At 39.8% G+C, this 17,669-nt stretch overlaps 1 protein-coding gene across 1 annotated transcript in view; it reads right to left on the bottom strand.

Moving 5' to 3' along the window:
* luzp2 (leucine zipper protein 2) overlaps positions 1–17,669 on the bottom strand; it is a 708,607-nt gene that overhangs the window by 126,088 nt on the left and 564,850 nt on the right. Inside the window, exon 8 of the mRNA XM_039753635.1 lies at positions 5,322–5,396. Within this exon, the coding sequence (XP_039609569.1) occupies positions 5,322–5,396 (75 nt within the window). The remainder of the gene's footprint in view (positions 1–5,321; positions 5,397–17,669) is intronic.

Genomic DNA, 17,669 nt, shown 5'->3' with positions numbered 1-17,669 from the left:
AAGAAAACCGGCATTATTATTTTTATTGTACAACTTGCATTGGATAAATTATAAATACATTAGCAGTAATAAGTTTTATAGAAAAACATACACATTTGCAGCAGAGTTTTAATGCCAAACAATTATTTTATTATTTACAAATATATTAAGAATAGGGGAGCACCTTAGCATTGTAGGTAGGGCTTATGCTTCCTAGATCCAGCATTCTAGGTTGGAATTCTGTTTCTAGTAATTGTATGCTTGGACTTTGCACACTCACCCTGTGCCACTGTGAGTTTTCTGTGGATACTTTGGTCTTCCCATATCCCCAAAGGTATCCTGGGTAAGTTCATTGAGTTTGGGTGTATGAGTGTCCCTTACGATGTACTGCTACCATGCGCCCAAAGCTGCTGGGATAGTGAGTTACAGAATGTTAACATTATATTCAGAATGTTATATACAAATTGTTAGCAGTGTTGCCAATGCTTTGCTCGGTTTCCTGTTTCATTTTTTGCCTGAGCTTGATTTTGTTTGGTTTTCTCTCATTTACTCCAACATCCAAAACCAATGGGATTACTTGAAATGTTTAAATTAGACGGATAAGTTAGTGTTTGTATGAGAGATTGGCTGTTCCCTGTAATGGCCTGATATCCCATCTAGAATTCTTGCACTTCAGCAGAATATACTGACAAAGGCTATGGCATTCAGTGATGCTCTTTAATATCACAGTGTCCCAACCTTATGCTCTAGCAGGAACTTGGAAATATGAAGTATGAAGACCGAGAGTCAGTGGGACAAAAATGGAGGTGGACACCATTGTTATAAAAAAGTAAAAAAGTTTATTTACTACAAAAAAAATGTTCCATTAAGAAAATATGAACGCAAACACTGTAATAATTAAGAAAAAACAAATAAACAAAAAAAACAATGTTCAATGTCCTGGGTATGACGTTAAACTGCATCCAGCCCTGCAAGAGGTTCTCCAACTTGCAGGGAAATTATGGGGGTTGGTGGCAGGATTGGCACTCTAGCCACCGTAAAAAAACTCTACAAAGCTCCAGAAAGGACTCCTTTTTGCTCTCCGCGGGAGTTGCTCTGCTGAAGCCGTCCATAGGAAGGCTGCTCGCATCATGAAGGAGATGGGGGAAAGCCCTTGGGAGCCCCATCCCCGTCGAAACCGTTGAAAAACCAATAGGGTCAGGTCTGGTGTGGATCGGAATTGGCATGATGCTCAGGCATCGCCCCCTGCACGGCAGCACTCGCGTCCCAATTTGTGGCGGCCCATACCGGCGGGCGCATGGAACGTCTTATCTCTCCGGCAAGATGATCATCTTCCTCTGCTGTCAGAGGAGCTGCATAAACTCCACATTTCAGTGGCAGCACTCTCTGAGGTGAGCAGACTGGGGACTGGCCAGATCTCTGTAGGTGGTTACACCTTTTATTGGTCTGGTCGATCTGATGGCTGTCATACTCGGGGAGTAGCTGTTACTGTAGCAGATTGGCTTCTTCCGATGGTGTCTGATGTCACTCCTTTCAACAAGTGTATTATGGGACTCAGATTACGGCACTCCCTGGGTGCCTTGTCTGTTGTCTCAGTGTATGCTCCGACTGCAGTGAGTGATGTCTCGGCGAGGGAGACATTTTATTCGCAGCTTCGCTTGGTGGTTGATGGGTGCCCACGAGGTGACACTCCTCTAGTCATGGGTTGCTTCATTGCAACCACTGGCACTGACAAGGTTGGCTATGAGGGTTGTCTCTGTCCCCATGGGTCTGTTGACCTTGGTGAAAGTGGCTCCATGTTCCTTGACTTTGCAAAAGGTCAGGAGTTGCGAATCGCTGGATCTTGGTTCTAGCGCCCCGAATCGCATCGCTGGACTTGGTACTCGAATACTGATGGTATGGTGAAGGACCACATCCTCGTGGGCAGATGCTTGAGCCTCTTGCAAAACTGCAGGGTCTACAGAAGTGCCCAGTTTGTGAATTCTGACCACAGACTTGTTGCTACTCTTAGGATCCAGCTTAGGTCCAGTAGGTTGCCACCTACTAGGAAAATGAGCCTGGACTTGGCCAGACTCCAAGACCAGGCTGTTTCTAATGAGTTTGCACGCACTTTGTGTGAGGAACTTTCAGATTTGGGTACAACTGCTGATTCTAATGTGATGTGGGGGACCTTCTGTGACAAGACCCTGAAGGTTGCTGAGGGTTGTGTTGGTGTTTCCAGTGTTCTCAGAAGGAGGTGTTTCATATTGCAGGGCACCCTGGATATCATCGAGAGGAGCCGCTGCGCACAGCTGAATGGTAACTCTGGTCTGTACCAGGCACTGAGAAGGATGGCTGCGAGGGCTCTGAGGGCAAATAAAGAGGCGTTTGTTAGAGGAATCTGTGAGCAAGTGACAAACCATCTGTGGTCTAGCGACCCACTTCCTGCTTACAGAGGAATCAAAGCATTACGCACATCTGAATCTGTTCCTCAGACAGTCGCAGTCAGGGCAGCTGATGGAACGGTCCTTATGGATGACACTGCAGTTGTGACTCTCTGGGCTGGCTACTTTGAGCAGTTGTTCAAAGCTGATCCTCCAGCTGGGACGCTGGATATCTCTGGGTCCACGGTTCTTGAGGCTGATCCTCCAATTAGCTTTGAACCACCCAATCTCACTGAGATTGCACAGGTGATAAACCATCTGAGGGGGGAAAGGCTGCAGGGATCTGTGGTATCCGGGGTGAACTTCTCCAGGCTGGTGGTAAGGCTGTCCTTCTGGCATTGCAAGCAATCTTTACTTCCATTTGGGAGACTGGAATCATCCCAGCTGACTGGAAAACATGACTTGTCGTCCCTAGCTGGAAAGGGAAGGGTGATCACCTGGATTGCAGCAAATACAGGGGGATAACACTGCTCTCGGTGCCGGGTAAGGTCCTTGCTAGGGTCGTCCTCAATAGGATACATGATCACTTGCTCACCTACCAGCGACCGGAACAGTCTGGTTTTACGCCTAAGAAGTCTACCATCAACCGCATCCTGGCACTGAGGGTTCTCATGGAGCGCAAACACGAATATCGGCAGAGTTTCTTTGCAGGCTTTGTCGATTTTCGCAAAGCGTTTGACTCAGTTGATTGAGCTGTCCTGTGGGACATCCTGAGGGTTTACGGGATCCCCTTGAGGTTGCTGGATATCATGGCCGGCCTCTACACTGGTACTGTGAGTGCTGTGCAGAGTGGATGCAGGACCTCTGTGTTTTTCCCAGTTGATTCTGGGGTTCGCCAGGGGTGTGTTCTTGCTCCTACTCTGTACAAAGCTTGTATGGACTGGGTGTTGGGCAAGTTCGTGGGTTCCAGCGATGTTATGATCTTCGCAGAGTCAATGAAGGCTCTGATTGGGGCACTCGAGAGACTGAGTGAGGAGTCTGAGTGTCTGGGCTGGAGTGTCCTGGATAAAAACCAAGATCCAGGCCTTTAATGACCTCTTGGGCACAGCCATCAGCAGCATGTCTGTTTGGGGAGAGAGTGTTGACCTTGTTTAGAGGTTTACATACCTTGGCAGTAACATTCATGTCTCTGGTGACTCTTCCTATGAAGTCAGTAGACGAATTGGGAAAGCATGTGGGGTCATGAGGTCTCGGAAAGGGGTGTGTGGCGCTCCCGATATTTATGCAAAAGGACGAAGGTCCAAGTCTTTAGAGTCCTGGTGCTTCCTGTGTTGCTATATGGTTGCGAGACATGGACGCTATACAGTGACCTGAGACGAAGACTGGACTCCTTTGGTACTGTGTCTCTCCGGAAAATCCTTGGGTACTGTTGGTTTGACTTGTGTCAAATGAGGGGTTGCTCATGGAGTCCCGAATGAGGCACATTACGGGCATGTGGCGCTGTACCCAAGGGTGATCCGGCTCGTAAGATCCTCATTGTTGGGGAACTGAGTGGCTGGAGCAGGCCAAGGAGTCACCCACGTAACACCTTGCTGCGGCAGATAGAGGGTCATTTTCAGAGGGTGGGACTGGACTTGATTTGTTCATTAAAAAATTACATTTAGAACATAGCTTGAACCTTAAAAAAACTTCCAAAAAAACCCAAATATCAATGCTTGCTCCATTGAATCAGCATTTAAGTGAAACAAATGCTTAGCTTGTAATAAAAAAACTTCCAAAAAAACCCAAATATCAATGCTTGCTCCATTGAATCAGCATTTAAGTGAAACAAATGCTTAGCTTGTAATCTCAGGTGATTAGTATGGTCTATTAATTAACACAATATGATGAGTAATATAATTTACAGAGATGATGTGCACCCCTAAGGTGGTGTGGAAGGAGATCCCAGACCTGACAGGTAAAGGATGTCCACTGTTCAGGGGCATCAACCCAAGAACTGGAAACATCAAATCGTTTTGAGGCCCTTGTGGTGCTAGACAGTGTCTCTGATGATTCTGACTGAATGACCTCCTCTCATTTGCCAAATTTCTTATGTTCTTGAGTAAGTCTGAGGCTTAAGTTCTGCACACCTGGATTTGGGCAGTTCATCTCATTCTTCTTGGCAGATCTGTTGGACAGGATGAAAGCACCTGTAAACTGACATCTTCAGGTGTCTCTACAGGTGCTCAATAAAGTCTGGGCTTCAACTGGGTAACTCAAGGACATTCAGTGACTTCGCTTGAAGCCAAGTGTTGTCTTGGGTGATTGTGATTGTTGGGTAATTGTTGTGTTGAAAGGCGAGCTAATGCCCCGGTCTGAGGCCCCATGCACTCTAGGCCAGGTTTTCTTCAAGGACCTCTCTGTATTTGTCTACATCCATGCTTTCAATAAGAATGTGTGCAAAAAGTGAACTGTACGTGCTTCTCTATTATCTACTGTAGTGCAAGGTTTTCCTTATACTGCTGCTAGATGGTGTACTACCAACCTTCAGTTTATTTTTCATGCCATTTCATTTTATTTATTACTGTAAGATCTGTCAGTACTTTAAACTTTGTGATTTCACATACACCTTTAATGTTTATCATGATGTGATTTTTGAGAAACATACTGTACAATATATTATTGTATAAGATTTTGAAATAAAATAAAATGTTAATGAAGTATACAGTGCTCAACCACATATCAAACAAATGCATGTCACATTAATACCAGATTTTACATTGGCTGAATGTGATTGTGTCTGTGGGTGAACTGCAGCCCCATCCTTGTTTACTTTCTTCTTTGCTCCCAATCCTGCAGGAACAGGCTTTATCCAGCCATGATTCATGAATTGGAATAAGCATCCCTGAGAATATTGTGTTATTTTACATAAACTATACATAAATAATGCATCTACTTATTTGTTTCCTAATGTATTTGTCTTGCATGCTTCACACATACCTTGTCAAGTGCAGCCTTTTCCAGCTCTTCTTTTGCAGCTGTTAGTTTGCGTTCCAAATCAGTTAGTTGTTGCCCCTGTGACAAGACAAAATAAAACATAAGAATTATACATGGCAAGAAGGCAGGTCCCTGTTTTACACTTGTTGCCAAGCAGTCAACACAATTTTTAATAGCTTTGGCTACTCTATTTGTAGCACAATGAGCAACATCATGTCTGAAGAATTCTGCTTGATGTATGCACACTAATTTATTGTAGAGGGTGTGTCATATGTCTGTCCTTTTATGTGTTAATATGTTGTCTCTGTACAAACAGTGAAAAGCTGTAACTGCAATTACTTCAAAAGCCTAATTAAATTATGACAGTTTACCATTTCAGCAATGCATGCATTGTCTATTTGACATTAAGCAGTGTATGTGTGTGTGGCACTCTTCAAGCTAATTCTATTCCAGTCACACAGTAGCAGCGCTGCATTTGGTGGTCTCTGTGGTGCCAAAAGGACTTGGTGGTAGCGGCGCATTTCAAATTCCAGTAGATTACTCCCATTAACAGGAATGACTCCTCCTGGGACACGCTTACCTTTCCTACAAAGGCTTTTAAGATTCACAATGGTACAGAAATGGAAAGAGAAATCATAATTTAGCGAGACGGACAAAATGAAACTACAATGAACTGTGGAATATTGCACTTTGGAAACTAATATCTGTCTCAGTCTAAGAATGAATGGATAGAAAAACAACATTGCAGATCCATTCTTTTTCTTTTAATTACAACTTACCAGCTCATGCCTGTATTTAGAAGACTAATGAGTTTTCTGAAAATCAGTAGAAGCAGCTTTTAAATGAGTATCTCTTGATGTTTCTGAGCAAAAAAGTGATTAAACTGAACACAGGCCTAGAGAGGAGTGTCTGAAGTCAAATTAGCCAAGCTAGCATGGAAGTGCTACTGTATTTGGGCTTTTACAAGTGAAGACTCGGGGACGCACAGCTCCCCAAACACCAAAAACAACAGTCACGGGCACAAGTCTCTGTAACATAGACATTTATTATTTACGTGGGAAGCACTTTCCCTCGGTCCCCACTGCAGCCCAGTACAAACAATACACAACACTAAGGCACCAATACACAGTTCCTTTATTCTCCTTGTCTCTTCTTTCTTTCTTCCTTCCACCTCCATTCCTCCCTCAAGCTTTGTCCTCTTCCTCCTGACTATAGCTTTCTGAATGGAGTGAGATGGCTCCTTTTATAGGGCACCCGGCAGTACTCCAGGTGTCCAGTGATCTTCTTCCAGTAGCACTTCTGGGTGTAGCGGCAGTCCTGCAAAGGAAGACTCAGCCGCTCCCCTTGTGCTCCTGGCAATGGAAACTGACCCTGACAGTGTTGAACTTCCATGCTCCAACCTTGTGGCACCACAGCAAGCCAGGGTGCTGCCCTCTGTTGTCCTGGAAGAAGTATTGTGCCATGCATGCTACTTCAACAAGTCCTTCCATTGAAGGTGTCCAGGCAGAGTAAGAGTCCCAGCTGTCCATCACAGTGTACTTTTTTTTCTGAAAATGATCATGTTGTCTGACCAACTACATCAGACCTTATAATGCTCTTATTAATGAGACAATGTCATCTCATTTAATTTTTAACCCTCAGGGGAGGCAGCTTGATGGCCAAGATCTCCAGGACTCTGAATAAATCGAAATCATATTATGTAATATTATCTACTGTTAAATTCTGCTCTGTACTTGTAAGATTTCTATTGCACTATTGTATTGAGGATTACTTGTGTTCTGTTCTGTGTATTGTATTGTATTGACCCCCTTTTTTGACACCTACTGCACACCCATCCTACCTGGAAAGGTGTCTCTCTTTTAACTGCCTTTCCCAAGGTTTCTTCCATTTTTTCCCTACAAGGGTTTTTTTTGGGAGTTTTTCCTTGTCTTCTTAGAGAGTCAAGGCTGGGGGCCTGTCAAAAGGCAGGGACTGTTAAAACCCATTGCGGCATTCCTTGTGTCATCGGAATAGCCCCACTTCACCACTAAAGAGAAATTGCAGCAGATGTGAAAAGAGCAAAGGAGGAGGCAGGCCCTCGAGACCCCCTGCAAGGAAACCAACCTGCAGCACAACAGCTAGATCCAAAAAGAGCTTCCTTTCAAAGACATGGATCATGGAAGGAACTCAGGAAGTGAACTGAATCACCAAATAGATGCACAAACTGGGTAACCCAGATTTCCCAGCTAAAGAAGAACTGGCACCTAGCAGTGATCTGCTTTTTGCATTGTGGAGAACCTTAAATCGTATTAGAGTGGGTGTGCCAAGATGCAAGACCATCCTGCAAATTGGGGATTCCTGCCAGCTGATGCGGAAGTTCTGTGCAAGTGTATTGCTGTCAAGGATCTTAATCATTTGCTGATCTGCCCCAGATTACACCATCCATGCACAATGGAAGACATCCAAGAAGCCAACAACAATGTCATCTTCTCTGCACAAGTCTTGTGTTTGATCATTCATGTAAAGAAGAACCATTTCACTTCACTTGTCCTGCATGTCTTTGAGAATGTGGGAGGAATATGAATTGTTTCTTATCTTTACACACATCAATAATTATTTCATATGGCAGTTATGAAACCCTGTGAAATCATTCAGGAATAAGTGAAAGGTCAGATAGTAATACAATGTTTGGTGCTTCTGCTTTGGGCAATGTTCTGGATGCATATTCTAGCCCAGTCAATATCTGTGTAGATTTTCCATGTTCTTCTCAAGTCTGAAACTGTTTTCTATGGATACTTCAGTTTAGCTTCCACAAATTTTAAGATTATTGCAAAGAAAGTTAAAAAGAAGGTGTAGTAGTTGAACTTCTCAAATAAATGGAGAGCTGTTTGATTCAGTACATTCTACATATATTTAGTCAGCGATAATCTACTGTAATTTTCTGATTTGTCCCTGTTTTATCCGCATAAAGAGAATGACTAAATTCAATATAGCTGTGGTATTTTACAAATGTTCTTTTTAACTGTATTTAAATGTCTTTCACTCATTTGTTGAAAGATTTTTAGAAAGATATACTGCATTACTTAAGGTAAAACAAACTTGTGATGATAAAACAGCAAATAGAAAAATCAGGTTCAAACAAAAGTGTGGGGTACTGTTATACACCTATCTTTCAAAAAAGGCTTGATCAAATTCTTCATGATCTCAGTCATCCCCTGCATTATGAATTCGGTTTCAACACTGACCGGTGATAGAGACTTACAGTGAAGAATAAAAACAATGTACCTTAAGAGAACATTTGTACCTTCAACAATTGAGCTGTTTATCCAGCCATCCATTATCCAACCCGCTAATGACTATAAATATGAGCTAGAAATGTGAATTGTGTTTTGGTCTTCAAGTAAGTTTCTTTCTTTTTATTGTACATATTCTCTTTTCTTCCACGTTTCAGTTATTAAATTATAATGGACATGACTACCCAAATTTCCCATTAAGAAATAACCACATTCACCTTGTTGGCTTGAGTGTGCCCACTTATGGATTAAGACACACCATCCAGTATTGGTTTCCAGCATTCAATGCTGTTATGACCTACAACCCGCCAATGGGTTAAGCTGGCTTGATAATGGACAGGTAGGCTCTTTTGATGATGAAAGACAGTTGTTAAGACTTGCAAATCCACTACTATATTGAGTTCTAACCTTGAATATGATTCCCTGTCTCTGGCTGTTCGTAATCTTCTACTTTCCTGAATTCCTCAGACCTCATCGATGACATGTATAATTGCTGTCTCAGGTGAAAATTAGCATGATTCTGTGTCAAATTTTAAATAAATAAGCATATGAACATTTCTTAATTTTATAATTCAATCACAAAGAACTATACTGAATGGTGGCTGAGTGCTTAGAATTGCTGCCTCATGAATCCACAATACTTGATTCAAATCCAGTTCCTGGTTGAATTTTTGCATGTTCTCCAAGTGTTTGTTTTCCACCATATCCCAAACATGGACATGTTTTGTAATCAAACAATTCTGAATTTTCCCCACATAAGTTTATGTGTACAGTACATATTAGTGGATTAAAACATACTGACTGGTCCCTGTGTCTAGTGATGATAACCTTCCGAATGTCCAATGCTGCCAGAATAGGCTGCATCTTCCTGGAACCATGAATTGGACTGCAAAGGTTTGACAATATTATGTTACACTACTTTAGATAACGAAAAATAATTTAATATATGTTTTCAAAATTAACGGAAAGAATAATATTGCCATTTCATAACTCTTGCATTCTTGGTTGTAGGGTATCTCTCATTTGTGACATTATTCAGTATTTTAGCACAGCATACACTTTTTTAATAATTGCCAATGTTTGTGATAGGTTGTAACAGAAACATTTCCACTTTCTCTTTTCTGAGATTTCTGGTTATGTTGCTTAGAGTCACTTCCATTTTTATAATGGTATCCTTTCTCCGGCTTTGGAACAGACGTATGGTATCTGCACAAATATTGGGAGCCATATCACAATTTTTTCATATTATGACAACACAAGGTTGCAATATTGCAATGGACACTAAGGAACTTAACAACTGGTAGGATAATATAAATGGATTTTATACAGAGTTGAATTTTGTCTTTTGCTTTTTTCACTTTGTTAGCTGGTCCCAATTTAATAAACTCATAGTTAATGATTTACAAGTAAAGTACAGGGTATATAAGTCGACTAGATTAAAGAAAAAAAGCAAAGGTTTATGTGTTTTTAAATAGTCACCCAGTTGTTGTCACTAGCTGTCCCATTCATCATCCACACTGCCTCTCTATCAATATCTCTACTCTCGTGAATTGAGAAATTTGTTCTTTTTGGGTAAGATTGAATTCTAGAATTGCAGTAACTCCTAGCTTGGTTGTAACCAAGAATGCTGTCATTTCTGACTCGTCTTTTTAGTTCAAGGTCAACAGGCCATAGTGCTTAAGTTGTGAAGAAAATCAGACAAAGCAGGAATTAAATGACAACTCTTTGATATTCTGTTGTGTTGTGCTGCACTTCTACTCTCAGTTAAGCCTCACCCAACATCACCCCTTCAAATGCGCATGATACTCCTTTTTATATTATAATAGATAAAAGCAGCATGCATCATTGATCGGGTAAGTACTTCTAAGCTCTGTTCATTTTGCTATTCATTCCTCCCATTTTTCAGATGTTTTATTTACTCTGAGCCAGCAGGTGCCAATGGTGTGCAAACTGTAGCACACAGGAAAAACAAAAAAAAAAAACATTGGGATGCCCAGCATCAAGGTTTTGTGTTCCAAATAAGTCTATCTTAATTGTATGGTCCTGGAGAGCAAAATTGCAAAATCTGGTCCAGTTAGGTCAAAATGTGTAGGATTGTATAGGGAACGTACAGACAAACAGATATACTATGTTATACAGTATATACAATATAGATGACCAATATTTACAGTACTGTATGTGTATTTAAAAATATTTATTTAAAGAAAATAGTCTCTCTTCATATATATAAATTTGTATAAATCTTACGTTTAAATGATGTTTTGGTGTTTATGTGTTTTTATTAATGAGGCTACATTTGAAAGTGTTTCTTAATGGACATGCATTATGTAACAATAAACTGTGTTGTGTGTGTGTGTGCGCTTCAGTGACTTTCTAACAAGTACTCCAGTTTCTTCCACAGACATGCACTTGATAAATCTAAATGGGCCTGTATGAACAAAAGTAGGTGAGTATATACAGTATTTGTGTTCAGTGATGGAGTGATTTTTTTAATAAGGCAGTTTTTTGCTATCAGTTGCTACTGAGAATGGTTCTGGCTCCCTGTTGCCTTGTCCTAGAATTAGTCAATGAAGGACATCATGGTTTCACTGTGGTTAGCTTTGTGGGTATCTGGGTATAACTTCTCTATCTCCCTCTCTGTATCTTTTATGTGTTTTCCCCACAGCCTAATATTCAACTGAGGTTGACGTGTCTCTAAATTAGTCCTGTATGATCGGGCATGTGTATGGATGTGCCAGTGATGAACTGGCATGTCATCCACAACTTGCTTCAGTCTTATGCCTGATACTGCTGAGAAAGGCTCTGGTTCTTTGAAATCCTGCATTAAAATATTCAATTTAAAAAGTGAATGGATATTTGCATGGTGTTTAAAAAGACCAAACAGGTCAGACAATTTTACTATCTTAAACAACTTCAGTGTTAAAATGATTAAAATCCTAATCTGTGTGGCTTAAAGCAACCTTTTGCAAAGACACAAGGCTATACTAGTTGTGATTTTAGAGACTTGATTGACAAGCATATTTTAATACACTCCAAAAGTCAGTGAATGTTTTAAATGTACTATTTGCCTGTTGTGTTCTACTTGACTGACTGAAGCTGTTGATTGATTGCCTCTAATGTTCTATAATGTTATTCTGCTTAGTTTGATAACATATTTCTGCATTCAGCATTCAGTACACAAAACGGAGGCTTCTTGAATATATTCAGCTACCAGTTAGGAAGCTATCCACTTTTCATTCATCTATCTGTTTGCTAAACCCTTTTTATCATCTATAACGACAGTAAATAGCAAGACCCTCTCAGAGCATGCTCACATACTAACACACAAATATAAACTAAGAAATAATTTTTTAACAATCATAAATATATCCAAAATATAATGAAATCCTGCGCAATCATTGAGTATTACATTTTTCAGTGAATGGTGGGATAGTAGTACAGTGGTGAATGCTGCTGCTTTGTGGCCATTTCACTGCCTGTGCAGATTTGGCATGTACTCCTGAAATCTATATATGTTTTCTCTGGTTGCTCCACTTTTTCTCCCACTTTCCAAGGAGATGCATGTTACTTTTATTAGAAACTGTAAACCAACTCCAAATTAATATGTCACTTCATCCTAGGAATGTTTTAAAAGTGAAACATTACTAAATTTGCTAAATGGTGACCTGGACGCTTTCTCTAGTTCAGTGTAAAAGAAATGAAAAAGAAGGTAAAGATTTCAGATAGAAAAATATAGTTGACTCATTTCCTCAAATAAATGGATACCCTTTTGAATCAGTTACATCCTACATCTAGTCAGAGTGATAATTAACTGCAATTTTCTTTTTGTTCCATTTTATTTACATAAAGGGGCATGACTGAACTGAATACCCATATTGTGCAGTATCTTACAAATGGTCAAAGTACCTGTATTGCAGAAAATTCTGTCTTTTGATCTTTTGTCATGCATTGTATTTTTACAGACTTACACACTCAAGGTAAAATTAAACTGTAATGCCTGACTTAAAGAGCAAAAGGGTGACCTGGGTCAATCAAATGTGCGTGGAATTGCTACAGTATGTGCCTATCTTTTCAAAACAGTCTTGATCAAATCCTTCATGATCTCGGTCATCCCCTGCATTGTGAATTATGCTTCAACAGTGACAGCTGATAGAACCTTACAGTGAAGACTAAAAACAATGGGCCTTAAGAGATCATTTGTACCTTCAACAGCTGAGCTGTTCAATGATTATGGGTAAGTCAGCAAGAAATGTGAAGCGTGCTTTGTTTTTCAAGAAAGTCTTTCTTTTAATTTGACTTTATTTGTTCTCTTTCCTTTGACTCACCTCTTTCTTTTATTAAATTCTAATGGACTTGACCAACTGAATTTGACATTCATAGATAACGATGTCTACCTTGTTGGCCTGAGTGTGGCCACTTATGGCTTGACACTCCCTCCACTATTGACATCTGCTGCATACCCAATTCTGTTATGACCAGTGACCTTCAACTTTGTTAAGCTTGATTGATAAATAATGGGTGGATAAGTCTTTTGATAATGAAAAGTTGTTGTGAAGCACTACAAACACACTGATGCTCACTCATTCCAAGTCAATTTCCAGTTACCAATCAACATATCATGTTCATCTTTGGTATGTAGCAGGAAGCTACCCATGCAAACCTTGAAATTGCTAATGACTATTGATGCACTGGGAAACAGAAAATGCCAAGGCTGCAGGTACCCAAGGCATAATAATAATTTGCCTGGCTATAAAATGGTTGTCATGTTCTTGAAATCTTAAACATATTGTATCTGTCTTTGGTAGCTTTTCTTTTAATTAAATTTAATGATAGATTTTGAGTCTTAATTAACATGAAATGTGAGTAGTTTTAGATTATAAAAACATACACAGACATAAACTCACACATGTGGGAAATTGAGTTGTTCCTCTAGGACACATCCTCTTTACAAGGATTGCACCAGCAACTTTTCTACCAGTACGCACAGCCCACAGACATAAAAGGAAAAGTGGATGTAGTGTGACCTTCTTCTAAGGTTCTATTTATTAGGATTTTGTTATATTTCCCACATTAATACTGCACCTCTGCTTCATGGAACCATTGATCTGTCTCACAATTCAACTTCATCTTTAAGTGGGAATAAAATCCGAAGGTACTTGCAATTATGGAATCAACAAACATACAACACCATTTGAAGGGCACCTTTAAGTAATTTAAATGGTTTCAGTTTAACATGGGGAATGCAGACGCAACTATGATTACACAAATACAGAAGCATGCAACAATATATCCCATTTCGTACATTCATAAGCCTTCTGTAGAACTACAGAATTCATGTACAGAAGGTGGGTAAATCCCTGAAATCCCTTTCCAGAAACAAACATTTGGTTCACTGTTCCACAGCCAGGATCAAATATGCATTGCTCCCCCTGAATGTGAATTTCATCCATTGGCCAGAATGTTTCCATACTACTAGCATAACATAGGCACTAGAGAATTGCAAAAATGATTTGGCAATAAGAGAACACCATTTGTCTTCCTTTTTCAAAATTGGAAACGCCACCACAGTCTAACAATCCAGAGGTACTTCCATGTTTTACTGAATTTGTATATTAGCAATGGCTCCATAACATTGTGAAGTATCTTAGCATTTCTTGCCTGACCTCATCTAGCCCTGCAACTTTCCACTTTCGAGGTTTTCACCCATTGCAGAAACCTTAGCCACAGAAACCAGGCTGGGTTTGCTTTTCATGTTGAGTCTAAAATTTCCTCTCCCTTCCTAAGAGCAACTAATAGAATATAGAATAGAATATCTTTGAGAACATTTACAGTGAAATTAAACCCTCATGCCCTTGCTTTTCCTCCGGTTGATTACAGTTGTCCCTGTAAATGCTACCTTTTTAACCTGTTGTTACATTTCAGTCAAGTCAAGCCTAACGTGCATCACATGAAAATTAACGTATAGAATTATTAAGGATACAATTGACCAGCACAGGGTAAGTACAGAAGTGTTTTATGTTTTACTAACATACTGAAGTTCTATGAGGAAGCAACAAAAGGATACGATCAAAGTGGAGCTTATGATATTATTTATCTTGATTTTCAGAAAGCATTTGATAAGGTGCCACATGAGAGGTTGGGCATCAAACTAAAAGAAGTGGGAGTTCAGTGTCATGTTTTAAGATGGGTAAATTGGCTCAGACTCAGGAAGCAAAGGGTGATGGTATGTGGAACCTCATCAGAATTGGCCGATGTTAAGAGTGGTGTTCCACAGGGGTCGATGCTAGGGCCGCTGGTATTTTTAATATATATAAATGATTTACATCGGAATATAAGTAACAAGCTGGTTAAGTTTGCAGATGATCCCATGATAGGTGGGTTGGCAGATAATTGAGAATCCGTTAAATAATTACAGAGGGACTTAACAGCAGGCAGATTTGTGGCAGATAAGTTTAATATTAGTAAATGTAACGTATTACACATAGGAAGTAAATATGTTAGGTTTGAATACACAATGGGGTATCTGAAAATTGTGAGTACAGCTTAAGAGGAGGATTCAGGAGTCATAGCGGACTCTACGCTATCAATTTCCTGACAGTGTTCAGAAGCAATTAAGAAGGCTGACAGAGTGTTAGATTATATAGCATGATGTATGGCGTACAAGTCCAAGGAGGTTATGCTCAAGATTTATAACACACTGGTGAGGCCTCATCTGGAGTACTGTGTGGAGTTTTGGTCTCCAGGCTACAAAAAGGACATATTAGTGCTAGAAAAAGTCCAGAGAAGAGCGATTAAACTCATTCTGGGGCTACAGAGGATGGATTATTAAAAAAGGTTAGTACAGTGGATTGAGTCTGTTATTTTTAAATTAGTTCATCAAGAACAAGGAGATATAGATAGAAACTTGTTAAGGGTGAATCTTGGAAGTTATTATTTACACAGAGAAACATAGATACTTAGAATAAGCTACCAAGTAGTGTGGTAGACAGTAAGACGTTAGGGACTTTGGAATCCAATCCAATTAAACATTGTCACTGCTCCTTTCCTACTCTTTTTGGTCTTTGAGTGTCTCCAGTTGACACCCTGGCCATCTGAACCAACTCACAGCAAAGATCTAGTAAATTAATCACACCATCCCAACTTTTGCCTAAGTATCCAGACTATAAGGCCAAAGAACAGATTACACAACTTTAAATGCTAACACTTTTTCCTCCATGGAATACATATGATCTTAAATCTGAACATGGTATTCATTAAGGTCAATCTATAGCTAGCACAAAAAATCCCAAAATAATTAACCACTCCGATTCAGATAGGTCATTCTTTCCATTCATATCTGACCAAATGTTATTCTCATACTGTTAGCAGTGAAGTCTCCCAGTAGGACTAACGAGTCAGAAACTCTGAGTTCATCTGAACAATTTACTTAATCAGCCTGGGTTCTCATGGTGAAAATCATATGCAATACTTAAAGAATTATTTGACAGTTTGTGTTCTATTGTGTCATGTGATCAAGTTCATGAGATGAAGCTGCTATATAAAACAGAGGTCATTTCTTTGCCTGTAGGGAGATTGTTCTAATGTTTAAATAGACTCCATTTACTACTAATAAATGAATAGGAGTATGAGAGTGAGTTAGAGAAGTAAGGGGATATTGTTGTATTTCTTGAAAAGTAAATAATCAAATTGTGAAAAAATGTAAATATGTAGTAATCCTGATTTAAAAAAATAGAAGTTGTAGCCACAGAGATATATTTTATTTATACAAAATGTAATAACACATGTGTACAAAGTTGGCACTGAAGAATACAGTCATCATATAATTTCCTTCAAGATAGCAGCGGTTTTTTAAGTAATCTTTATGGATGAAGGATTGCAACTTGGAGATGCCATTTACTTTTAAATGAGAAGCTCTTTACTTGAACAGATATGTGGTCCAGAGACTTGCAATGAAATAGCAATGCAAAACAACATACAGTGTGATCAAGCCATGATGGCATTAGGCACATGAAACCATGGCTTTCTTTTATGTTGCAGTTGGACTTTTAGAAATAATTGTAGCATTTTCATTTAGCAGCATTCTTAAAATAAACAAAAATTAACTGTACATTATTATAGGTTTTAATGCAGGCAGTTTTCTTTTATTAAGACAACAATGATAACATACTCATAAATGATCTCTTCAAACAAACTCTGTAAGTGCCATAGAGGACAGACTGGCTTCCCAAACTGGGATGGAGGGAGATTTCTTGCCTGACCAGGGTGCCATAATGGAAGGACAGTAAGAGTGGAGACACAATGCAGCCCGGACACCCTGCAATCTTAGTCCCAGTTGGGAATAAAGAATATTGAATGGACTGGAGGAAGGTAGATGCCAGAAGCAGTTCATTCCCCGACATAGCAGGTGGCCATGTTCCTCTGAGCTGAACCCAATTAGGACACCCACAGGGTGGCATGGGAATTAAAGTCTGGAAGCGCAGCTCTGTCAGGGTCCTTGGGTGATGCCAGAGGGTACTACCAGGGTAGGACTGCTCTGGTTTCCACACAACTGAGAAAGTGCTCTGGTTGCTGTGGCACTAGAAGTAGTCTCTAGTGTGATTTAAGAGAAGCCATACAGCCTCACTTTAGAGAGTCAGAGTCAGGACCCGTTTCAGCTTAGTGGGGCCGATTTGTTACAAACTCTTATTGAAGTTCTCTTTATATCTTTATAGAGCTGCATTATTAGGGGCTGTAAAATACTCTTTATCTGATCCCTCACCTTGGACCAATTTGCTTTGTGTCACACAACCAGGAGCTTCTGCTATGGACAACAAAGATACCAGGGACACGGGGCACTCAAACCTCTCCACCATGATAAGGAGAGGCAACATCAACATGATTTCTCCAATTCAATTTCTTAAACCACTAGGTGTATGTGGTTATAAACACCTATCCCTTAATGAAAATGTTTAAAAATTACATGTTTTCAAGAGTTTATTAAAATCATTTTAAAGCTACTTTTATCAAGCCACATATCATAGGGCAAGATTTATGGAAAATTTATTGCTGAAAAAACAGCAGCAGTTCAACCATATGACCT

Source organism: Polypterus senegalus, chromosome 1 (assembly GCF_016835505.1).
Source record: "Polypterus senegalus isolate Bchr_013 chromosome 1, ASM1683550v1, whole genome shotgun sequence".
Taxonomy (NCBI): domain Eukaryota; kingdom Metazoa; phylum Chordata; class Cladistia; order Polypteriformes; family Polypteridae; genus Polypterus; species Polypterus senegalus.
The sequence above is the reverse complement of the archived record's forward strand: the minus strand, read 5'-3'. Positions and strand labels throughout refer to the sequence as shown.